This window comes from Tamandua tetradactyla, chromosome 10, assembly GCF_023851605.1.
Source record: "Tamandua tetradactyla isolate mTamTet1 chromosome 10, mTamTet1.pri, whole genome shotgun sequence".
Taxonomy (NCBI): domain Eukaryota; kingdom Metazoa; phylum Chordata; class Mammalia; order Pilosa; family Myrmecophagidae; genus Tamandua; species Tamandua tetradactyla.
This window is the reverse complement of record NC_135336.1, coordinates 18,682,694-18,707,410: the sequence shown is the minus strand read 5'-3', so window position 1 is coordinate 18,707,410 and position 24,717 is coordinate 18,682,694. Positions and strand designations below refer to the sequence as shown.

At 38.6% G+C, this 24,717-nt stretch overlaps 1 protein-coding gene across 7 annotated transcripts in view; it reads left to right on the top strand.

The window, feature by feature from the left end:
- Window positions 1-24,717, top strand: part of DRC9 (dynein regulatory complex subunit 9) — a 144,028-nt gene that overhangs the window by 43,210 nt on the left and 76,101 nt on the right. For 6 of the 7 annotated variants that reach the window (XR_013158488.1, XM_077118072.1, XM_077118071.1 and 3 more), the window contains exons 2-4: window positions 3,076-3,149; window positions 4,352-4,616; window positions 16,477-16,712. Coding sequence is in view for 6 of the 7 variants with exons in the window: in XM_077118072.1 (XP_076974187.1) it covers window positions 3,109-3,149; window positions 4,352-4,616; window positions 16,477-16,712 (542 nt within the window). In the remaining variant the exon portion in view is untranslated. Of the gene's footprint in view, window positions 1-5; window positions 569-3,075; window positions 3,150-4,351; window positions 4,617-16,476; window positions 16,713-24,717 lie in introns of those variants that run through there. The other variant, XM_077118068.1, reaches the window with a different exon arrangement.

The window sequence follows — 24,717 nt, the reverse complement described above, 5'->3', positions numbered from 1 at the left end:
TGGAAAGAGAGAAACCGAACCTGAGGATTTCCTCTGGCTTCGGTTCCTCAGTTTTGATTCACGAACATGGGATGTCTTTCTTTCTTACCACACCAGGGTTGGGTAGAGGTGGGCAGACGGAGTCTCTTTCAGATCCTACCCTTAGCTACGAGCACCAAGACAGGAGCCTGTTTCTTTCTCCATTTTTTCTGCCTCATTTCCTCCCTGTACTCCTTTACCCCTTACAAATAATGACTTAAGTTCTTACCTCCATCTTTTGCTTTGTCACTGAGGGTGAGGAGAATTGCCCTGCGGAAGCCTTACCGCCTATTTAGGACGACTGACTTATTCAGCAGCCAGACTGAAACGTAGGGCGCCCAGCATCGTGCCCACACGTAAAATAGGTCCTCAGTAAATGCTTGTAGACCAGAATGAACTGGATTTGTGGTCATCAGAGATTTGCATTTCCTAGTTGTTACGACTTTATTTGGGTTGCCCTATGGATTCATTCATTTATGCAACAAATAGTTTATTGAGTGACTACCATGAGAGCCGAGTAGAGGATGACTCCAAGGTTTTATGAATAAGTGTAAGTAACAATTAAAATCATATCCTCTGATAAATACATCAAGATAAAATTTATATATCTTATAGCCCCCCTGCTCTTCGAACGTTCTCTGTCTCATAATCATGCTTGAAATCCCAATATTTATTTCTCATGGTTCCAAATACAAGTACTCCTGCGAGGAGTGTGAGTTTCATTCATTTGTTCATTTATTCCACAAATACTCATTGAGTACAATGCCTGAAACTAAGGGTACAATAGTGAGCATCATTGTCATGATTCCATGATGCTCATGGAACTTATAGTCTGAAGACGGAAATGGGATGGGGAACTAACAAACAGTAACAAATTATGAGGAAAGTTCAGGAGGAAAATAAGAGTGCCAAAAATGCTTGAGCACAGGAATCAAGGAGCGCATACTTGGGGATATGTCATTTAAGGCATTTTTCAAACTGTAGGTTTCTAGCCATTAATAGATCACTGTCAGAATAATTTTTAAACAAAATATGATAGAAAATATCACAATGTAAGTTGTTTCAGGAAACTTTTGTTTTGGTTACTTGTATGTCTATAAAGATTTATATATGTGTAATGGGTCACTGTATCGATCAGTGTCCTGGAAAGAAACCATTGACATGCTCTAGTAATTTCAGGAGGATATTAATAATAGGTCTGTTTACAAAGGTGTAGGCTGGAATGAAACTACAAGGGATGGTACAGACCCCAGAGACATGGGAAGGAAGTAGTTGCTTATACCCAGGGGCAGAGAACAGTATGGAAAGGATTTCTTGACAGAGGCCATGGCCTTTGATAAAGGGACATAGCCAACCTATTGTGATCTGGCATAGAGGAAGCTGGAAGAAATCCTGACCATACTCTTTATTCTTTGAATCCCATTCTGGAACTTCTATTGATGCACTCCATACAGGTAAGTCTCTCAGGACACAGAGAATGGTAGAAATTGAATCTGGAGAAGCAAATGGAGGATGCCTCACAAAAAGCCAGTAATATAAGCTGGTACTTACTGGGTCAGTGGGACTTTACAAGGTGAAGGGAAGAGTGGTTCAAGTTGGAGGAATAGCATGTACAAAGGCCCTGAGTTGGAAAGGAGTGTGATTCAGTAGAACTGAGAGAAACCAACTGACACTGGGCCAAAAGAGCAAGAAGAGGGCAGTGCTGAGTCTGGAAAGGAACTGAGGGTATGGAACATGAAGACCTTATTGGCCAAATTAAGGATTTCAGTCTTTGTCTTCAGGCAATATGAAACCATTGAATGGCTCTAAGCAGGAGAGTGAGATTTTCAGTTTTAAAGACCATTCATTTTTAAAAGATCACTTCCAGTTTGGAGGCTTATAGATAGTTCAAGCAAGAAACAGTAGCTAGGTTCAGCATTATGTTGGGGTATATGGAAATAGGAGATAAAATCCAAAGGATTTGAAAATGGCTTGGATTGTGGAGAAGGTTGATATCAAGAATGAAAAAGATTGCAGTAATTAGTCCTTGGTTTCTAGAGGAGCCAGAACAGCATGAAAGCATTGGATTCTGCATAAGCACAGCCCTACCTTACAGATGCCAAGCACGTTTAATCTATGCCTCAATCCAAAAAAAAAAGGAAAAACAAAGAAACAGCAATACATCAAAATAACAAAATGTTGCATTACACGATGCCTCTTCCTAGGACTGCCTCTTCCTCAAAAAATTTGACTATTTTGGGGTATCTTTTTATTTTCTCTCAGTTTATGTAAAAATTGTTTTATGTGATTGAAATTTTGCATTTAAAATTTTTATTGCTTGAGATGTGCATTCTCCTTATGGTCACATTATCGTGGACAAAGGCACCATGGAAAATTAAGTATAGAGCAAAATTCTCCATAGAGAATTAGCTTTTGTTAACCTCATTTCAAGAGTTAATTACTAAAAGGCTGTAGTTTACCTGGGAAAGGTACCATCTTTATAGCACTATTAAACTGATTTTCAAGATAATTACAGTTTTTCTAAGTGCAATTTCAGGTGTTCTAACTTTAGGTGCAATAAATTCGGTCATCTGGCAGATCAGGAGAGTGGTATGATTGAATTAAATATACTAATAACCAGAATATAGAAAAAGAAACCTGTTGTACAGAGATTATGAATTTAAAAATCAGAATACAGGTTGGTGGGATGGTGGCTCAGTGGCAGAATTCTTGCCTGCTGTGCCAGAGACCGGGGTTTGATTCCCATACAAAAAAAAAAAATCAGAATACGATAAAAGACCACAAAACCATGTTAGATATTAATTTACCTTAATAAGAGGCTTATGATTCTTTTTACCTTCAGCTTTTGTAGACCAATAATTAAGTTTACTACTTAGCAGACATACCAAATGATATCAGCAGTTCTCCCATCTCTGGGACTGTTCTACTAAGCAAACAAGGGAGATAATCTACAGCTCTTACAATTCTTTAATTTTTTCTTAATTAAAGGGCATAGAAATCACTGAAATGTCAGACAACATTCCCTAAAACTAATTGATATTTCCTTTCCATTTTCAGGTGACTGCATTTTTGTGAGATTATACTTGTGCCATGGAGGGTCACAATACTAACCCAAGAATGGAAGAGTATGAGTATGTTCAAAGATTTTAATTTTTAAAAACTTATTTTACATTCTCATTAGCAGTGAATAGTGTTGTGATTTCTCCTTGTAATTTTCTTTTCTTTTTTTTTTTTTTTTTTGTGGATAGCCATTCTGGTGGGTGTGAAGTGGTTGCTCATTGTATTTTTTTTTATTAGAGGAGTTGTGGGTCTACAGCACAATCATGCATAAAATACAGGATTGCCATATACCACCCTATTTAACACCTTGCATTGGTGTGGTACATTTGTTACAACTGATGAAAGCACATTTTAATAATTGTACTTTTAACTGTACTCCATGGTTTAACTTAAGGTTCACTGTCCAAAATTCTTATTTATTTGGTATATATTTTTTTAATTATGTCTTCTGTTATATTTTTGTTAGCACTAGTTATCTACTACTATGTACCAAATTACTCTGAAGCCCAGTAGCTTAACACAAACATTTATGATTTCAAACAGTTTCTGTGAATTGGGAATTTAGGAGCACCTTAGCTGTTTAGGTTCTGGCTTGGGGTCTCTCATAAGGCTGAAGTGGGCCAGAACTGCAGTAACCTGAAGACTTGACTAGTGCAGGAGAATCTGCTTCCAAGATGGTTTATTTATGTAATTGACAAGTTGTTGGCAAGAGGCCATTAACCTCTCCACAGGCTTGTTTGAGGGGCCTTATTGGCAAGGCATCTGGCTTCCCAAAGGGTAAGAGATCCAATGTCTTTTGTTACCTAGCCTTGAATGTTGCACTCCGTCATTTCCACAGTATCCTCTTGAGTTACATAGGTTATTCAATGTCAGGAAGAATACACATGGGCTTGAATACTAGGAGGTGAGAAGGATCTGGCCTGCCTTGGACGATGCTTACCACATTCTGTTTTACATTAATGAGACAAATTTCACTTAGCATCTGAAGATGCTGCTAGGAAAAAAAAAGTTAATTTTGACTCAAATTCAAATTGGTTAAGCATGGTCAAATAGCATGAGCTACATATCTTTATTAAACAATAAATTGCCTTTGGTTGGTAGAATATCACTAGAAGATAGCAGTTAGAAGGTAGTTGCAGACTCCTATTTCTGGTTTTCTTCTAGGTTATATGACAATGTGAACTTCACAGGAGCTAATCTATATGCTATTTGTGCTTTTAGGTTTAATATTTCAACATCTGGTGCCTAATATTTTTTCTTTATTCTTTCCTAGAGGGCAGCTGGAAGTCTCAAACCTTCCTCCCAAAGTTTGGCGTTCTGAGGTGATGGTGTCAGTGACAGGAGAACCACCTAGTGCTATAGAACAAGAAGAAATAGTCCAAGATACTGTTGTAGAAATCATCCAGGAAAATACAGAGTCACTCTCTCTTCTAGATGTACTGAGGATCTCCACAGTGCTGGAGGATGCCATAGACCAGCTCTCTATTCTAAATTTTATCATGCCAGTTCAATATGAAAGAAGTCAAAGCACTAGCATGGTACATGCACTCATCATTATTTTTAATTTCTGCTTTCTTCCTTTTTTACTTCTCCATCATTTAGAGTGCCTACGCCATTACGTTTAACTTGGGAAACAGCAACTTTAACAGAGATGAAAGACTAGGCTAATTTCTGAGATTAGTACTATACTCTCTACTCTCAATTGGATTAAAATAGCTGTGGCTTAAGGTGTATTACTGTTCAAAATATCCTTTTCTTCTAATATATTAGCATTATTCAGAAGGCCTGTAGTTTTATTGGTACAATGTAGAGAGAGAGAGAGAGAGAGGAAATCAGACAAAAATGACTGACTTGTCCCACCTATCTTATTTTCTGAGCTATTAAATTCTAACTGAACACCAGGGGAAGGAAATTCAACCTGACTCTCTCAATATTGATTTAATCTAATATGACTTTATGGTCATTGCTGAATATGTTGCAACCTATCTTTTTGAATATCCAGTCACATTACTGTGTTGGTCAATACATTTTCAACCATGTTTTGGCTCCTTGCTAAGCACTATTGAGTTATCAAAACAATCAACTTGGTAGTGAACAAAATATATATATATTTTATTTATAGTATATATAATAAATTCTTAAGCACTTGTAAGTTTTAATAACTTAGGGTACAGCTACAGTTGTAAAATAGAAACAACATATAAATATATGTACAGTTATTTCATATTATGTTACATAATTTGTATGGCATATATTCTTATTTATGATTCTATGACAAATGAACATTGCTATATGAATAAGAGTAAATTGCTTTCCATGTCTCACAGAAAGGGAGTCCATGTTCAATGTAAGAAAAATTAAATTTCCTTTAACTTCTCTTACAGGTTATTTATTATTATTATTTTACACATAGCCTGGGTTCTTAAAGCTTTTACTAAAGTGTGGTGGATTGAATTGTATGCCCTAGTTTGGACATGTTCTTGGTCTCTGTCCTCATTTTGGTGGGAGGAACATCATTTAAAAAATGACAATGAGTATTGTTCCAGCCACACACAACCCCAAGACCAAAGAACATGCTAGAAAGAAAAGTACCCAGGAGTTTAACTAGGGTCTTACAGACAAGAGGAAAATCTTCCCCAGTGGCAGCCAGCTGGGTGATGAAAGTCTGCATTCCACCCAAACTCAAGAGAGAAAAAAGAGAGTATGCCAGAGAAAGGCTTATGAAGTTTAACAATCTTGCAAGATTTGGTTACAGTGGAGTTTCAGCAGACTTTTGTGAGATTTGGCAGAGTGGGTTGTTAACAGTCTTTGACTGGTCACATAGGCGGCTATGTGACTTGTTCTCAAATTGGAGGGGGGAGCAGGGCCCAGACTTTAGTCCTTTCAAGTATTATAGTAATTTTATAATGTAAATTATTATAGTTAACAATTTATAAAAGACAAATTTATTAATTACCTCTGTAGTCAATCAGTCTTAATTTGAAGAAATGTTTTAGCTTGCAAAAGATAGTAGAATGCCAAGTATTTGTGTGACATCTGAGACTCAGAGTTAGAGCTTTGAAGCTGTGAGGGTTGGCAGTGCTGCATATAGGAACTGTTTAAAAGTTGAGAAATGGATCTGACTTTGAGTGGAGATATGAATGAAGCTGATCTGGATGGGACTAAGGTAAATCTGAGTGCAGGGTAAAGGATGATATCATCCATGCTTGAGAACTTCAGCTTCTGTTTGAGACCAAAGGGAGAGATGTTTATTTGATGCAAAACTTATGTTTTGGGTAGTGCATTTCCTAATTTAAACTGTATGGTCAGTTTAGTAGAACGTCATAAGTGCATGGAGTCTTGTATTGGGTGTGAGTCTTCTTTGGTTTGTCCAGGTTAGTATGATGCCCACTATATCCCAGAGTAATTTGGCAGTGAATAAAGAAGTATTTGCAAGGTCCCCTTGGGGCACCAGCAAAAAAGGAGGAAATACTCAACTTCCCCCTTTGGAGAATTTCTGATATTCTCACAAGCAATGGAGATAGATCAATAGGCTGAGCCCTTGATCTTGGAGTCTGCCCCTATGAAATTTATTTCTGCAAAAGATAGGCTAAGCATACTTAAAATTAGGCCTAAGAGTCACCCCTAGAGAACCTCTTTTGTTGCTGAGATGTGGCCTCTCTCTCTAAGCCAACACGGCAGGTGAACTCAATGTCCTCCCCCACCTCGTACCCCCCCCACCCGCCCTGCATGAGACATGACTCCCAGGGGTGCAGATCTCCCTGGCAACCTGAGACAGAAATCCAGGGATGAGCCAGGACCTGGCATCAAGGAATTGAGAGAGCCTTTTTGACCAAAAGGGGGAAGAGAGAGATGAGACAAAGTTTCAGTGGCTGAGAGATTTTGAAACAGAGTGGAGAAGTTATCCTGCAGGTTGTTCTTGCCCGTTGTATGGATGTCTCTTTTTAGTCTGTAGTGTGCCAGAGTGGCTAGAAGGACGTGCCTGGGCCTGATGAGCTGTGATCCAGTGGCCTTCATTCTTGAAGATGATTGTATGACAATACAGCTTTTGCAATATGACTGGGTGATTCTGAAAACCTTGTGTCTGATGCTCCTTTTATCTAGGGTATGGACAGATGACTAAAAAATATGGATAAAAAATAGACAAATAATAGGGGGACAGGGGTTAAAATACATTAGGTAGATGGAAATGCTGGTGGTCAGTGAGGGGGAGGGGTAGAGATATGGGATGTATGAGTTTTTTCTTTTTATTTCTTTTTATGGAGTGATACAAATGTTCTAGAGAATGATCATAGTGATGAATGTACAATTATGTGGTGATATTGTGAGCCACTGATTGTGCACCATGTGTGGAATGTTTGTTAGGATTTATCACAATAAAAAATTTATCAAGTGTTAGGATTTATCAATTAAAAAAAAACAGGGAGGGTGGGCCACAGTGGCTCAGAAGGCAAGAACGCTTGCCTGCCATGCCAGAGGACCCGGGTTCGATTCCCGGTGCCTGCCCATGTAAAAAAAAAACAGGGAAAAATGCAATATATCAGAAATGAGTGGCTTTTATAAAGGGGATTTATTACATCACAATGCTGTCCTACTATCATCACCAACATCTATTACCGAAACTTTTCCATCACCCCAAACAAACTGCACCAATTCCACATTAATATAATAATGATCCTTTACTGACAACATTTTCTGACTTAACAGAAGTCTGCTTATGCTTTTTTAGTAGAGTAAATGATAAATACTTGCACTGTTGTGTGGGTTATTAGCAATTTAAAAGTCTCTTTCTCAATCTATCGTGAACTAGCTTTCAAAAATTTTTCTTGTTCTTATTTCATAGTGCTACACTTGTCCTAACTCATGATTTTTTTTTCAAATCAATGTCATATTTAATAAGAGTTGGTAAGAGAACATTTGGATAGATATATGCATTCATGTATGCACATGAAAGTGGCAATGGGTAAAAAAGTAGTTTCTTACCCAATGTCGGAATTTTTTCATTAAGCACATTTCCATTAGTTGGACAAACCACCTTATAAACCCTTATGTTAAGTCATATAATGTGAAGAATCTCCATGGGAGAGAGCTTTTTTCACCCCTCAGATAATCTTTTCTTCCCCCCCAATCTTCACATTAATTTCCCTTGTACAATTGTATCACATGATTCTCCATATTCTCTAATATATACAGTATTCTAAACTTAAAACTTTTGCCTTTTAACTCAAATATTTCAGCCTAACTCATGAATTTTAAGATGCTATTTCCCTATTTGGTGTAGGACATATATTTTTTTAATTTTTTTTATTAATTAAAAAAAATTATGGAAAGAAAAACAAAGATTCCCAATATGTGATCATTCCATTCTACATATATAGTCAGTAGTTCACAATATCATCATATAGCTACAGATTCATCATCCTGATCAATTCTTAGAACATTTGCATCAATTCAGAAAAAGAAGCAAAAAGGCAACAGAAAAAATAAAATGAAAACAGAAAAAAAAACATACACACCATACCCCTTATTCCTCCCTTTCATTGATCACTAGCATTTCAAACTAAATTTATTTATCATTTGTTCCCCCTATTATTTATTTTTATTCCATATGTTCTACTCATCTGTTGACAAGGTAGATAAAAGCATAAGGCACAAGGTTTTCACAATCACACAGTCACACTGTGAAAGCTACACCATTATACAATCATCATCAAGAAACATGGCTACTGGAACACAGCTCTACATTTTCAGGCAGTTCCCTCCAGCCTCTCCGTTTCCTCTTAGATAACAAGGTGATATCTACTTAATGTATAAGAATAACCTCCAGGATAACCTCTCTACTCTGGTTGGAAACTCTCAGCCATTGACACTTTGTCTCATTTCACTCTTCCCCTTTTTGGTTGAGAGGATTTTCTCAATCCCTTGATACTGGGTCTCAGCTCATTCTAGGGTTTTTCTCATCCCTTGATGCTGAGTCCGAGTTCATTCTCAGATTTCTGTCCCACGCTGCCAGCAAGGTCCACACCCCTGGGAATCAGTCCCACCCAGATACGGGGAGGGTGGTGAGTTTGCTTGTTGTGTTGGTTGGAGAGAAGGGCCACATCTGAGCAACAAAAGAGGTTCTCCTGGGGGTGACTCTTAGGTGTAATTCCAAGCAGACTTGATCCATCCTCTGCGGGGTCAAGTCCTATATGAACAAACCCCAAGATAGGGGGCTCATCCTATAGCTTTGGTTGTCCACACTGCTTGTGAGAATATCAAGAATTGAACTTGGGGGAGTTGAATTTTCCCCCGTTCTCACCATTCCCCAAAGGGGACTTTGCAAATACTTTTCCACTCAGTGATCAAATCACTCTGGGATTCATTGGGGCATCACTCTGGACAAACCAACAAAATCTCATGTCTTACCAAGGTTCCATGTACTTATGTTGTTCAACCAAGCTATCTACATAAGTTATATTAGGAAATGCGCTAGTCAAAATATAAATTTTGTAAGCATTTTTTGCTTTAGTCTCACACATAAGTTGAAATTTTAAAATATTAATTACCATCTATTTTCAGCACACTGCAGTAATGACATTCCTTTGTTCTTGCTCATGCAAAAACATTTTTTTAAATTTGTACATTTAGTCACTGTCATTATACAGTCTAGGAATCCTAGATTATACCATCTCAATCTTTGTGTCTACCTTTTTTCTGATTTCATTTGTGCCCCCAACCCTCCTCCCTCTATCATTCTCACATTCAGCTTCATTCAGTGTTTTAATGTAATTGTATTACAGTTAGGTAGCATTGTGCTGTCCATTTCTGAGTTTTTACATTCAGTCCTGTTGCACAATCTGTATCCCTTCAGCTCCAATTACCCAATATCTTACCCTATTTCTATCTCCTGATGGTCTCTGTTTCCAATGAAATTCTCCACGTTTATTCACTAATGTCAGTTCATATCAGTGAGATCATACAGTTTTTGTCCTTTTGTTTCTGGCTAATCTCACTCAGCATAATGTCCTTAACATCCATCCATGTTATCACATACTTCATAACTGTATTCTGTCTTACAGCTGCACAATATTCCATCGTATGTGTATACCACAGTTTGTTTAGCCACCCATCTGTTGATGGACATTCTGGCTGTTTCCATCTCTTGGTAATTGTAAATAATGCTGCTATAAACATTGGTGTGCAAATGTCCGTAGGACATATATTTTAAAGTCTTTGTACATATATGGATATTTTCTTTCCCTAAATGCTTCACATTGTTTAACCTTATCACTTTCTTTTATAGCCATGTTTGCAGCTAGGGAGGTCATCAGATAGGTTTTCATTTATTAAGGCTGTGGAATAGAATGATGAAAATTATACTAATACCAGGTTCTACCAGAATTGGGAGTGCCTTGATCAAAGTTTGGAAAGAGCCTCTGCAATTTTTCTTATCTTCTAATTTCCTTAGGGTCTGATAACTTGTACATAGCATGTGTTATATAAATATAATTTTAGTAAATGAACTAGACATTTAGTTAGCTTCTTTAAGTTCTCTTTTAAAACTTCATATTTGTTTCTGGTAATTAATAAATCAGGTTGTGATACATTTGCTTCCTTTTCTAGATGTCCACACAAAAAGGTAAAGGTGTAATGGTTAGGGAAATTTGAAAAATGGATCCTAGTCCTTACATTCCACCCGTTCCTCCCTAAACAAAACCTAAAATGATTTTTTTTTATTTTTTACTTTTTAAAATCTTTGTATATAAAGTCTTCCTTCTGTCCAGGTAAGATTCAGTTTAGTTGTTGAAATCCTATGGCTTCTGTTTTCTTTGTGGTCAGTCAGTCTTAATTTAAAGGAGCCTTTTAGTTTGCAAAAGATGCCAAAATGCAATATACCAGAAATGGAATGGCTTTTATAAAGGGGATATATTAATAAGAAATTTACATTTCTAAGGTCATGGAAGTGTGCAAACTAAGGCATCCAGAGAACTATACCTTGACGCAAGAAGAAAGGCCAAATAACGTCCAGGATTTTTCTTCAGCTGGGAAGGCATGTGGCTGGTGTCTGAAGTCCTTGCTCCCAGTTCATTGCTTTGTGCTTCTGATTCCAATGACTTCCTCTTAAGGCATCTGTGGGCCTTCATTTAAGTTCTCTGGGGCAAAACCCTGAGTTCTGGCTTGATTAGTATCTCATGGGAAGACACATGGTGATGGCTACTGGGCTCTGGTATCTATTGCTCTCCAAGTGTTCTAGTTTGCAAGCTTCTGGAATGCAATATCCAGAAACAGAATGGCTTTTAAAAAGGGGAATTTATTAAGTTGCTAGTTTTCAGTTCTAAGACTGAAAATGTCCAAATTAAAGCAAGGCTATAGAAATGTGCAAACTAAGGCATTCAGGGAAAGACAACCTTTGACATCATCAGAAGGCTGATGATGTCAGGGTTTCTCTCTCAACTGGAAATGCACATAGCAAAAATGGTGATGTCTACTGGCTTTCTCTCCAGGTGTCTTATTTCATGAAGCTCCCCTGTGGGTCTTTTCCTTCTTCATCTCCAAGTCTCTGGCTGTGTGGGCTCATGGTTCTCATGGCTCTCTCATGGCTCCCCCATGGCTCCCCAGCTTTCTCCAAAATATCTCCTCTTGTAAAGGATCCCCGTAAACTAATCAGGACCCACCTGGAATGGGTGGAGTTACATCTCCCTCTAATCAAAGGCTAATACCCACAATTGGGTGAGTCACATCTCTGTCGGGGTAATCTAATCAAGTTTCCAATCTACAGTGCCGAATAGAGGAAACAGCTGCCTCCATGGGATGGCTTAAGATTAAAACATGGCTTTTCTAGGGTACATAATCCTTTCAGACCAGCACACCAAGCATTTGTGTCAGCACTCTAAGCATTTCCAAATGCCTGTATCTATGTCACTCTCCAGACATCTCCAAATGTTTGCATCTGCATCTGTTTCTCCCTGTAAAATGTTTCCTCTATTAGAGGACTCCGGTAAACTCATCAAGACATCCTTGGAAGGGTGGAGTAACATCTCCATCTAAGCAAATGGTCACACCCTCAGTTGGGTGTGTCAAAACTCCACAGAAACAATCCAACCAAAGTTTCCACCCAAACAATATGTCTGTCCCCACAAGATTGGATTAGGAAAATAACCTGGCTTTTTTGGGGTCCATAACAATTTCAAACTAGCACATTTCACCCTCTGGACCCCCAAAAGACATGTTTTTTCCGTATACAAAATACATTCATTACACCAGAGTATCACATAAACCTTAAACTGTTTCACTAAAAATACAGATACAAAGTCAAAAACTGTACAATAATCTCGTCAAAGTTAGTTACAGGCATGGTCTGTACTAAGGCAAAAATTTTCCTATGGCTGTGGACCTGTGAAACTCAGAGCAAGTTATGTGCTTCCAACATACAAAGGACAGACAGTCATAAGATACATGTTTGCATTGCCATAGGGAGAAATTAAAGGAAAACAGGGGTCACTAGACCCAAGCCAGTTTCAAAGCCTGCAGGGCAAATTCTGACAAATTTCAATGTCTGAGAATCTGTCTCAGGGCTTCTGAGAGCAATAATCTCATCCTCTCTAAGGGTTTATGCAGTGGCTTTGTTTGCTTCAAATGCTGGAGTGATGGTTGCAACATTGGGGGAGGCATTGGGGAGCCCACCTTTTTCTTGGCTCTGCTCTCTGCAGCACCTATGCTGTCTGCCAGCTCCAGGGCACATTCTCAACACGCTAAGAACAATAGATTGGCAGTGAGGTTCCCCCCAATACCCAGGCTATGTGTTCCACCCTTTCTGAGCCCCAGGTGTCAACACTCTTCTGCCCACCCTCTGCCCCTAAGGCAAACTCAACCTTTCCATGTGGATGGGTCGGTCTCCTGCTTTATCCCAAGATTTCGTGGCTTCAGACCTTAGCTTCCATGGTTCTGCCTTCGAAGACATTTTTCCTTCAGTCTGTCTCTTTTCTGTCCTTTTTAGTCCAAACTGGAAGTTGCTCTGTTTATACAGATATCACACACACTAAAAAATTTGTTGGTTTTGCATGCAGTATGCAGGGATTGAAGCCATCAAACAATAGGACTTTCCACAAACCCTTTCTGCATAATTCCATCTCCAATCCTGGCTTTTTCTGAAATGGCTGACTAGTTCCATGTTAGTTAAGTCCTCACTGGGGTAACCCTTTCTTGAAGCACAGAATTTTTCAGACATCAATTTCTGGTTTCTTTGTACCCAAGAGTTCAGTTCTCAACTCATCTCTTTCCAGTTGCATTTTACTATAAGCTGCAATGAGCAGCCAAGTTGCATTTTTCCACATTTCATTTAGAAATTTTCTCAACTAAAGGATGCTGCCTTCAAATTCTGCCTTCCATCCAAACACAATTTTGCCAAATTCTCTGCCACTTTAAAACAAGGGTCACCTTCCTTCTAGTTTGCAATGACATGCTCGTCATTTCTTTTAAAGGCCTTATCAGAAGTCTCTTTAGTGTCCATTTCTAACAACAGTCTCTTCAAAACAGTCTAGGCCTTCTCTATCAAGCATATCACAGTTCTTCCAGAACCTTCCCCTTATCCATTTAAAAAACCGTTCCAACATATTTGGTATTTGCAAACTGCAGCAGCACCCCACTCCTCTGTACCAAAATCTGTTTTATTTGCTAGAACTGCCAGAATGTAATTTACCAGAAATATAATGGCTTTTATAAAGGGGGGTTATTATGTTACAAGTTTACAATTCTAAGTCAGTGAAAGTGTCCAAACTAAGACATTCAGAGAAAGATAGCTTGACTCCAAAGAGAGACCAAATGATGTCCAGGATTTCTCTTCAGCTGGGAAGGGCCATGGCTGGTGTCTGAGGTCCTTATTCCTAGTTCGTTGCTTTGTGCTTCTGACTCGAATGGCCTCTCTCAAGGCATCTGTGGGCCCTCACTTAGGTTCTCTGGGGCAAAACTTTGGGTTCTAGCTTGCTTAACAGCTCATGGGAAGACACATGGTGATGGCTACTGGGCTCTGGTTTCTAACAGCTCTCCAGGTGTGCTGGTTTGAAAGGATTTATGTACCCTAGGAAAGTCATTTTGTTGTCATTGTTTTTTGGGTGCATAGTCCAGGAATTGAACCCAGGTCTCTTGCATGGAAGGTGGGCATTCTAACCACTGAACTACCCGTGCACCCAAAAGTTATGTTTTAATCCTAATCCTGTTTTATAGAGTCAGCCTGTTGATAGAGGCAGCCATTTCATCCCTATTCAGTACTGTATGTTGGAAGCTTTAATTAGATTATCTCCGTGGAGATATGACTTAATCGAGTGTGGGTATTAAACTTGATTAGGTGGCGATGTGTCTCCACTCATTCCAGGTGAGTCTTGATTGGTTTTACTGGAATCCTTTAAAAGAAGAAGACAGCCACAAGAAAGCTTCAGAACACCACAGAACCACAAAGCCGAGTCCACCAGTCAGCGATTTTTGGAGATGAAGAAGGAAAATGCCTCCCAGGGAGCTTCATAAAACAGAAAGCCTGGAGAGGAAGCCAGCAGACACTGCATTTGCCATATATCTTTCCAGATGAGAGAGAAACCCTGACCATTTTTGCCATGTGATTTTCCACTTGAGAGAGAAACCCTGAACTTCATCAGCCTTCTTGAATCAACGTATCTTTCCCTGGATGCCTTAGATTGAACATTTCTATGGACTTGCTTTAACTGAGATATTTTCATGGCCTCAGAACTGTAAACTTGTAACTTATTAAATTCCCCTTTTTAAAAAAGCCATTCAATTTCTGATGCATTGCACTCCAGCAGCTAGCAAACTAGAACACCAGGCATCCATGCTGGCACTCTAAACATCTCTAAATGTCTGCAACTATGTCAGTTGTCCAAGCATCTCCAAATATTTGCATCTGCACTTGTGTCTCTCTCTAAAATGTTTCCCCTTTTAAAGGACTCCAGTAAATTAATCAAGACCCACCTTGAATGGATGGAGTCACATCTCCATCTAATCAAAAGGTCACACCCACAATTGGGCATGTCACATCTCCATGGAAGTAATCTAATCAAAAGGTCAACCCTTAACTGAGTTGTCAAATCTCCATGGGAACAATCCAGTCAAAGTTTCCACCCTAAACAATAGGTCTGCCTCTACAGATTGGGTTAGGAAAATAACGGCTTTTCTGAGGATACATAATTTCAAATTAGCACAAGGTGTATATTAAAATTTAATGCCCCCATGTGCATTGCTACATGACAAAGAAGCTGGGGCCAAGGATCCCTGGCAGACAGCTCCAGACTGCCAGTCTGAAGAAAGCATTGCCTTGATGCTGCCTTGATTTGGACTTCTATTAGCCTCAAAAGTGTGAAATAGTAAATATCTATTGTTAAACCCAACCCATTGCACGGTATTTGCTTAAGCACCAAGGAAACTAAAACAGAGCCTCTGCACAAAAGAAAGGCTTACATGGATATTGAGGTATAAAGCTGATAAGGTAAACTTCAACAAGCCCCAAAGGGTGAAAAACAAAACCACCACAACAAAAACTATTCTGAAAACTTGATAAACTCAATTCCAGAGGATTTCAAGAGCATTTTTCTTCATATCAATTGTAAGCAAAGATTTATACCTGAAGAAAACATTCATAGGCAAGTACAAAACAAAATTCAGAGTCCACATGAATGCATAACCACTATATTATATGGTGATCAATAGCTCAAGCTTTTAGCCACAAATTAAAGAAGATTCATCAATTAAAAGACACTGGCTGAAAAAAACTGAAAGAAAAGATGTAGGCTGTTCCTCTGGTGATGTCTACCACTTCTATTGAAGTTTGGCCTAAAAAAGGTGTTATATTATTTTGGTTTTTCAACCCTCAAAATCTATGTTACACCATTAAAACTATTAAATTCTATTTTTTGTATGATTCTGCTTTCATTCTTTATATTTCAAATTCATGTGGTCAATGAACATTTGATTCTCTGCTATAGCCTAGGCATTATCCCAAGAAATAGAAATATAAAGAGGACAACACTTAATTAGGATCCCATCTGGTTCCAAAAAGAATTTGAGGTAAAATCAAGACACTGCTCCCCCCTACAAAAATTCACAATCTAATGAAAATATTTATACAAATAATTAGAAGATAGTATGTATTTGTTAATAAAGCTTTTTCAAAAATAAGTTTGCTTTTGATCAGAGTCTTAAAGAAAATTTACTAGATGGGTTAGTTGTGAAATGACAGAGATAGGGTAAGTGTGAAGGCAGGGAAATGCAATACAGCAGATAATTGTGATTTGGAATGTAGAGTGTAAATGGGAGAATATGGGATTGAAAACTAGAGAGAGGATCAATTTCTTAAGCTATTGTCTCTTTTTTAAAGTCTTTCTTACACAAAATATCATTTTTTATTTTTAGAAGAAAAGCAAAGAAGTGAATTTAGAAGGAAAAAGCCTCGATAAATTTCAAGTGGTCTCAACAACCGCGAAAATGCCTGCTCCATTCTTCACTATAGAAGCTCCCAAGTTGCCAGACATCAGACAAAGAGTCCATTTTGGTGTGGAGTTTAACAATATACAAGATCATATCTTTACAAAACCTACAAGACAGACCATATTGACTACAGAGACACTGAAGAAAATTCAGATGGATAGGTAGGTAAGAAAAACATAATTAGAAATGTAATGTATTTGTAGATGGATGATAGAATGGGTGCAAGGGAGGCAAACTGACTATTCTCAGTGATGTGTTAGTCATTGAGCCCAAAGTGACTGCTGATAATAGGATTATTAAAAACTGCCTAGAGGCAATGTGGTATAATTGCAAGTATGGGAGCTATATGAACTCAGGCAAATTATGGAGTCTATGTTTCCAATTTTTAAAAATGGGAATGATGATGTCAATCTGACAATGTTAGTATGAGGATTAGAAATACACATTTAGCTTAGTGCCTGGCACAAATTAGTAGCTATTGTGATACTTGTTTTTTTTTTTAATTTTTTATTAATTAAAAAAAATAACAAGAGAGAAACACAAACATTCTGAATATATGCTCATTCCGTTTGTTCTAGTTTACTAGCTGCTGGGATGCAATATACCAGAAACGGAATGGCTTTTAACAAGGGTAATTTAATGAGTTGCTAGTTTACAGTTCTAAGGCCGAGAAAATGTCCTAATTAAAACAAGTCTATAGAAATGTCCAATCAGGCGGGCCACGGTGGCTAAGCAGGCAAGAATGCTTACCTGCCATGCAGGAGGACCCGGGTTCAATTTTCGGTGCCTGCCCATGTAAAAAATAAAAAAGAAAGAAAGAAATGTCCAATCAAAGGCATCCAGGGAAAGATAACCTTGGTTCAAGAAGGCCGATGAAGTTCAGGGTTTCTCTCTCAAGGCACATGGCAAACACAGTCAAGACTTCTCTCTCAGCTGGAAGGGCACATGGCGAACATGGCATCATCTGCCAGCTTCCTCTCCTGGCTTCCGGTTTCATGAAGCTCCCTGGGAGGTGTTTTCCCTCTTCATCTCCAAAGGTTGCTGGCTCGTGGACTCTGCATCTCATGGCTACATCATTCTGCTCTCTCTGAATCTCCCATTCTCCAAAATATTTCCTCTTTTATAGGACTCCAATAAACCAATCAAGACCCACCCAAATGGGTGGAGACATGTTGTCCCTTAATCCAGTTTAACAACCATTCTTGACTGAATCACATCATCCAGGGAGATGATCTCATTACAGTTTCAAACATACAGTATTGAATAGAGATTATTCTACCTTTATGAAATGGGATTTATATTAAAACATGGCTTTTCTTAGGGGGCATATATCGTTTCAAACCAGCACACCATTCTGCATATATCATCAGTAATTCACAGTATTATCACATTGCAGCATATTCATTATCATGATCATTTATTAGAACATTTGAACCAATTCAGAAAAAGAAATAAAAAGACAACAGAAAAATAAAACGAAGACAGAAAAAAAAATTTTTACATACCATACCCTTTACCCCTCCCTTTCATTGATCACTAGCATTTCAAACTAAATTTATTTTAACATTTGTTCCTCCTATTATTTATTTTTATTCCATATGTCCCACTCGTCTATTGACAAGGTAAATAAAAGGAGCATCAGACACAAGGTTTTCACAATCACACAGTCACATTGTGAAAGCTATATCATTATACACTCATCATCAAGAAACATGGCTACAGGAACACAGCTCTACATTTACGGGCAGTTCCCTCCAGCCTCTCCATTGCATCTTGGATAACAAGGTGATATCTACTTAATGCATAAGAATAACCTCCAGGATAACCTCTTGACTCTTTTTGGAATCTTTCAACCATTGACACTTATTTTGTCTCATTTCACTCTTCCCCCTTTTGGTCGAGAAGGTTTTCTCAATCCCTTGATGCTGGGTCTCAGCTCATTCTAGAGTTTTTCTCAATCCCTTGATGCTGAGTCTCCGCTCATTCTGGGATTTTTGTCCCACGTTGCCAGAAAGATCCACACCCCTGGGAGTCATGTCCCATGCAGACAGGAGAGGGTGGTGAGTTTGCTTGTTGTGTTGGCTGGAGAGAGAGGCCACATCTGAACAACAAAAGAGGTTCTCTTGGGGTGACTCTTAGGCCTAATTTTAAGTAGTCTTGACCTATCCTTTGTTGGGTTAAGTTTCATATGAACAAACCCCAAGACTGGGGGCTCAGCCTATAGCTTTGGTTCTCCACTCTGCTTGTGAGACTGTCAAGAATTCCACTTGGGGAGGTTGAATTTTCCCCTGTTCTCACCATTTCCTGAAGGGGACTTTGCAAATACTTTTCCAGTCACTGATCAAATCACTCTAGGATTCATTGGGGCATCACTCTGGACAAACCAACAAAATCTCATGTCCTACCCAAGGTTCCATGTATTTATGTTGTTCAACCAACTATCTACATAAGTTAGGAGATGCACTAGTCAAAATATAAACTTTGTACCAAATAAGCATTTTTTGCTTTAGTCTCACATCTGAGTTGAAATTTTAAAATATTAATTACCATCTATTTTCAGCACTCTGCAGTAATGACATTCCTTTGTTCTTCCTCATGCAAAAACATTTTTAAATTTGTACATTTAGTCAGTATCGTTATACACTCTAGACATTCCTAGATTACACCGTCTCAATGTTTATCATCTATCTTTCTTTCTGATTTCATTTCTGTCCCCAGCCCTCCTCCCTCTGTCATTCTCACATGCAGCTTCATTCAGTGCTTTAACATAATTGTATTACAGTTAGGTAGTATTGTGCTGTCCATTTCTGAGTTTTTATATTCAGTCCTGTTGCACAATCTGTATCCCTTCAGCTCCAGTTACCGAATATCTTACCCTATTTCTATTTCCTGATGGTCTCTGTTGCCGACAAAATATTCCAAGTTTATTCACTAATGTCAGTTCATATCAGTGAGACCATGCAGTATTTGTCCTTCTGTTTTTGGCTAATCACACTCAGCATAATGTCCTTAAGGTCCATTCATGTTGTTACATACTTCATAACTTTATTCTGTCTTAGAGCTGCATAATATTCCATCGTATGTATATGCCAGTTTGTTTAGCCACCCGTCTGTTGATGGACATTTTGGCTGTTTCCATTTCTTGGTAATTTTAAATAATGTTGCTATAAACATTGGTGTAAAAATGTCCATTTGTGTCCTTGCCCTCATGTCCTCTGAGTAGATACAGCATATAGATGGGTCCTGTTTTTAAATCCATTCTGCATGACTATATCTTTTGATTGGGGAGTTTAATCCATTAACATTCAGTGTTATTACTGTACAGGTAGTACTTTCTTCTCCTATTTTGTTTTCTGGATTTTATATGTCATATCTAATTTTCCTTCTTTTTACCTTTACTCATAGTCTTCCTCTCTACACTCTTCTCCACACCTCTCTCTTATGTCTTCGTATCTGTCTCTAGTGCTCCCTTTAGTATTTCTTGCAGAGCTGGTCTCTTGTTCTCAAATTCTCTCAGTGATTTTTTGTCTGAAAATGTTTTAATTTCTCCCTCATTTTTGAAGGACAATTTTGCTGGATATAGAATTCTTGATTGGCAATTTTTCTCTTTTAATAATTTAAATATATCATCCCACTGTCTTCTCACCTCCATGGTTTCTGCTGAGAAATCTACACATAGTCTTATTGGGCTTCCCTTGTATGTGATGGATTGCTTTTTTCTTGCAGCTTTTAAGATTCTCTCTTTCTCTTTGACCTCTGACATTCTGATTAGTAAATGTCTTGGAGTACTTCTATTTGGATCTGTTCTGTTTGGGGTACGCTGTACTTCTTGGATCTGTAATTTTACGTCTTTCATGAGTTGGGAAATTTTCAGTGATAATTTCCTCCATTAGTTTTTCTCCTCCTTTTCCCTTACCTTCTCCTTCTGGGACATCCACAACACGTTTTTCATGTGCTTCATATTATCATTCAATTCCCTGAGTCCCTGCTCATATTTTTCTCTTTATTTTCTTTTTCATTTCAGATGTTCCATCCTCCAGTTCACTAATCCTATGTTCTGTCTCTCGAAATCTACCATTGTAGGTTTCCATTGTTTTTTTCATCTCTTCTACTCTGCCTTTCATTCCCATAATTTTTGTGATTTGTTTTTTCAGACTTTCCATTTCTTCTTTTTGTTCATTCCTTGCCTTCTTGATATCCTCCCTCAATTCATTAATTTGTTTTTGATGAGGTTTTCCATATCTGTTCGTATATTGTGAATTAATTATTTCAGCTCCTGTATGTCATTTGAATTGTTGGTTTGTTCCTTTAACTGGACCATATCTTCAATTTTCCTGGTGTGATTTGTTATTTTTTTGCCGGCGTCTATGCGTTTAGTTACCTTAATTAGTTTATTCTGGAGATTGCTTTCACTTCTCTTACCTAGGGTTTTCTTGCTGGATGAATTTGTTGTCTATCTGTTCTTTGACATTCAGTTCAGCTTTATCGAGACCTCTAGCTTAAGTTTTGTTTAACAGAGCAGAATTTTTCAGTTCTTGTTTTCTTGTTTCTTGCCCTGCTTGTATGGTGCCTTCCCCCTACACACATACCTAGGAGGGTCTACTTAGGTATTATAGACCCCAGCTGGATTTTCCCAGACCAAACTGGCCTCCTATCAGGAGGAAAGAGTCACCTGTGTCAGTTTTCCCTGAGGGTGAGAACCAGCAGGTTGAAAGACTTTCCTGTGAAGTCTCTGGACTCTGTTTTTCTTATCCTGCCCAGTATGTGGTGCTTGTCTGTCTGCAGGTTCCACCAGCATAAGATGATGCGGTACCTTTAACTTTGGCAGACTCTCCCTGCTGGGGTGTGGTGGAGACAGAGGAGAGATTGTAGGCTGGTTTTAATGGCTTCAAATTACTAAGCCCTGGAGTCTGAATTCCTTGAGGGAGGGATTCCACCTGAGTTGGGCTTCACCCCTCCCCTGGGGAAGGCACAGGATCCAGACAAGCCCCAAATGAGCTTGTTTCTGCCTATGCCTGGGGCAGTTGCAGCCAGAGAAGCCCTGGCACTGTATTCAAAGGCAGTCAAGCCTTTGTAGAAATGCAGCCACAAAAACCTCTGATTCCTTCTTTTTTTTTTTTTCGTTTTTCTGTCAGCCCTGCCTCCTTGGCACCGGGGCAAAAATGAGCGACCTCTGCTTTGACCAGGTTCACCTGAGCTGGGGGCCTATTTTTAGTAGTCAGAATTTGTTAATCAATTCCACAATTGGCGTTTGGTTGGGCTCAGCCCCTGCTGCTGGTAAAGTCTCTTTCCTTTCCCCTCCTGGAAGCCACTTATGGGGGAGGGGCGCCGGCCGCCACGGCTTGGGCAACTCACGGTTCTGGGGGGGGCTTGCAGCTGGTGCAGCTGGTCCAGACTGTGGTACGCTATGTGTCTGGTCACTGATGTGGCCCCAGGAGCTGTTCTGTACTGTTTCTGGTTATTTAGTAGTTGTTCTGAAGGATGAACTAAAATGCGCACCTTGTTAAGCAGCCATCTTGGCCCAGAAGCTATTGTGATACTTTTATCAACTGATAAGAGACAAACACTATCAAAGTAACCAATTTTTAAACTGTGCTTTAATATTGATGGTTTCTTAAAGGCAGTCTCAATTTCCAGTGTCTCATTATTCAGTTTTTCATTGTCAATTGCCTTGCAAACCTGCTAAGAGGAAAAGAGGATATAACATAATGATATGGAGTTTTGTTAGATGAGAATTTATAGCATTTACCCCAGGCCAAATCCAGCCAAAAGTCTTTTTTTTAAATAAAGTTTTATTGGAACAAAGCATTGGCCATCATTTAGGTATTGTTTATGGCTGCTTTCATCCTACAGTGACAGAATTGATTAGTTACAACAGAGATGTTATGGCCTGCAAAGTAAAAAATATTTACTATTTGGATCTTTACTGAAAAAGATTGCTGACTCTTGTATTACCCTCAATAGAAGTACAAAATCTTGCTAAAATCAACCTGGCCCAAATTTGTACAAATGACAGAAATGTATCCTTCTCATAAACTACCCAATCTAATTAATGTTCTTTTCATTTTCAGTGTGATGGTTCATGTCTTCTCCTAGAAGACCCAAAATACCATCTCTTATTATTCTTAGAGGATTAGTCTTAGATTTATCTTTGGTATAAAACCTAGTCATGGAACCCAGGGTGACACATAATCATAAAATGTACATGTCTACCAATTATCCAGAATCAAAGTGGCAATCAAAATTCAAAGGCATGAAAGCTACTATTTTAGCTTGCTAAGGCTGCCAGAATGCAATATACCAGAAATGGACCAGCTTTTATAGCAATTTATTTAGTTAAAAACTTGCAGATCCTCAGAGGAAAGGCAGCTAGCTTTCATCTGGGTTTCTCTGTGGTATGGGAAGGCATACAGTAACATCTGCTTGCCCTTTCTCCCAGTTTGAGTTCAAACAGCTTTCTCTGAGGAGTTTACTTTCTGCATCTCCAAATATCTGGGTGTGAGCTTTCTTTCTTCTGACTTCTTTTAAGCCTCCAGCTAATTAAATTAAGCCACTCATTGCAGAAGGCATTCCCCTTAGCTGACCGCAGATGTAATCAGCCTAGGTGAATTTCACATTCTGATGATTTAAATCCATAGCAACAGAACACCCGACCTAACTACTATAGCAACAATAGTTTACAATCTCAAAATAATAATCTGTATGAAGTTTGTATACACTTTCCTTGCTCTAGTTATCTATACTGTATAATTTAATTGCAATGAATTAGGAATGTTTAATTCTTACTGATAAAACATTTTCATGTAACTTAGAATCTCACAATTTTATTGAGCCATTCATGAATCAGGCAGCTCCAGAGAAAAAGGAAAGAGTAAATTTAGATAGGCAAACTCAGGAGGAAGTGATGAAGTGTTCTGATAGGCTGACATTAACTTTACATTTCATATAGGGAGTCTTGCAAAGTGGGGAGCAGATCTCTTGTCTATTTTGATAAGCTATCTCTATTGGACTGAAACTCTATCACCAGGAGTGACTTATCAGCACTTCTGTAGGGTATGATCCATTTTCTCTAAAGCCCCTACAGGTCAATAGTTTTTGTATTCTGGAACAGCTCTTCTCAGAAGGGAGTCTTTTCCTGAAAACACCAAATGCACGTACGTGGCCATTTTAACACTGTGACTTAACATTCCAATCACCACTATTGATTTCTTTTCTTATCAGGTGTTTGAGTAAACTTGGTCAGTCATTTTAATTTTTTGTTTTCATTTTTTTGTTTGTTTCTTTCCTTGATTGCAATGAGTGACTGTTAATTACGTTTAAAAACCTTGAGTTGGTTACTTACTCAGGTGAATAGATTACAGGTATAGCCCTCTCTCCTAGTCAGGTTACCAATTATTTTTATTTTAGGCTCAGTCCACTAGAGATAGTCCATTTCTATCTCACTTGCCTTTTAATTAGCAACATCTGTCTTGAAGGTGACAAAGAATTTGAGCAGAATCCTATAACACTTTGTAAAAGAAATAAAAACATATGGATGAAAACTTAGGGAGTGGGGAGGCAGGGCAAGATGGTGGTGTAGTGAGGCATGGAATTTAGTTTGTTCTCCAGGGCAGCGGTAAATAGCCAGGAAATATATGGAACAACTATAGAGGGACATCAGTGACCATATACACATTGTACACCAGTCTGAAGGGGGTGGAATGGCTGTAGATCTGACACAGAACTATAAGTCTTCCAAGCCGCAGAGGTCAGCACCCCACCCCCATGGGCATGGCAGGCTGAATCCCTAGGGGAAAAGAAACAGACTCTACTAGAAGCAAGGGAGTTAGCTCAAGCAAGTTCCAATTGCAGAATTATTTAACACCTTCTGACTGCTAAAAACAGGCCCTGATTACACTACCTTACACAGGTAAACCTGGCATAAGTACTGGGAGTTTTTGCCCCAGTGGAGAGGGAGCAGGGCTGACAGAATATAAAACAAAACAAAACAAAACAAAAAAAACAGAGGCTTTTTGAGTTGGACAGCACAAAAGTACTGGAAAAGGGCTGGGTCCCAAGAAAAGGTAGCACAGAGAGCTGGGGACACATAGAGCTATAAACCAACTCCAGCTCTTGATTGGCAAACCTGGGGGGCTGAGAACCAGCTCTGGAAAGGCTTTCTCTCTC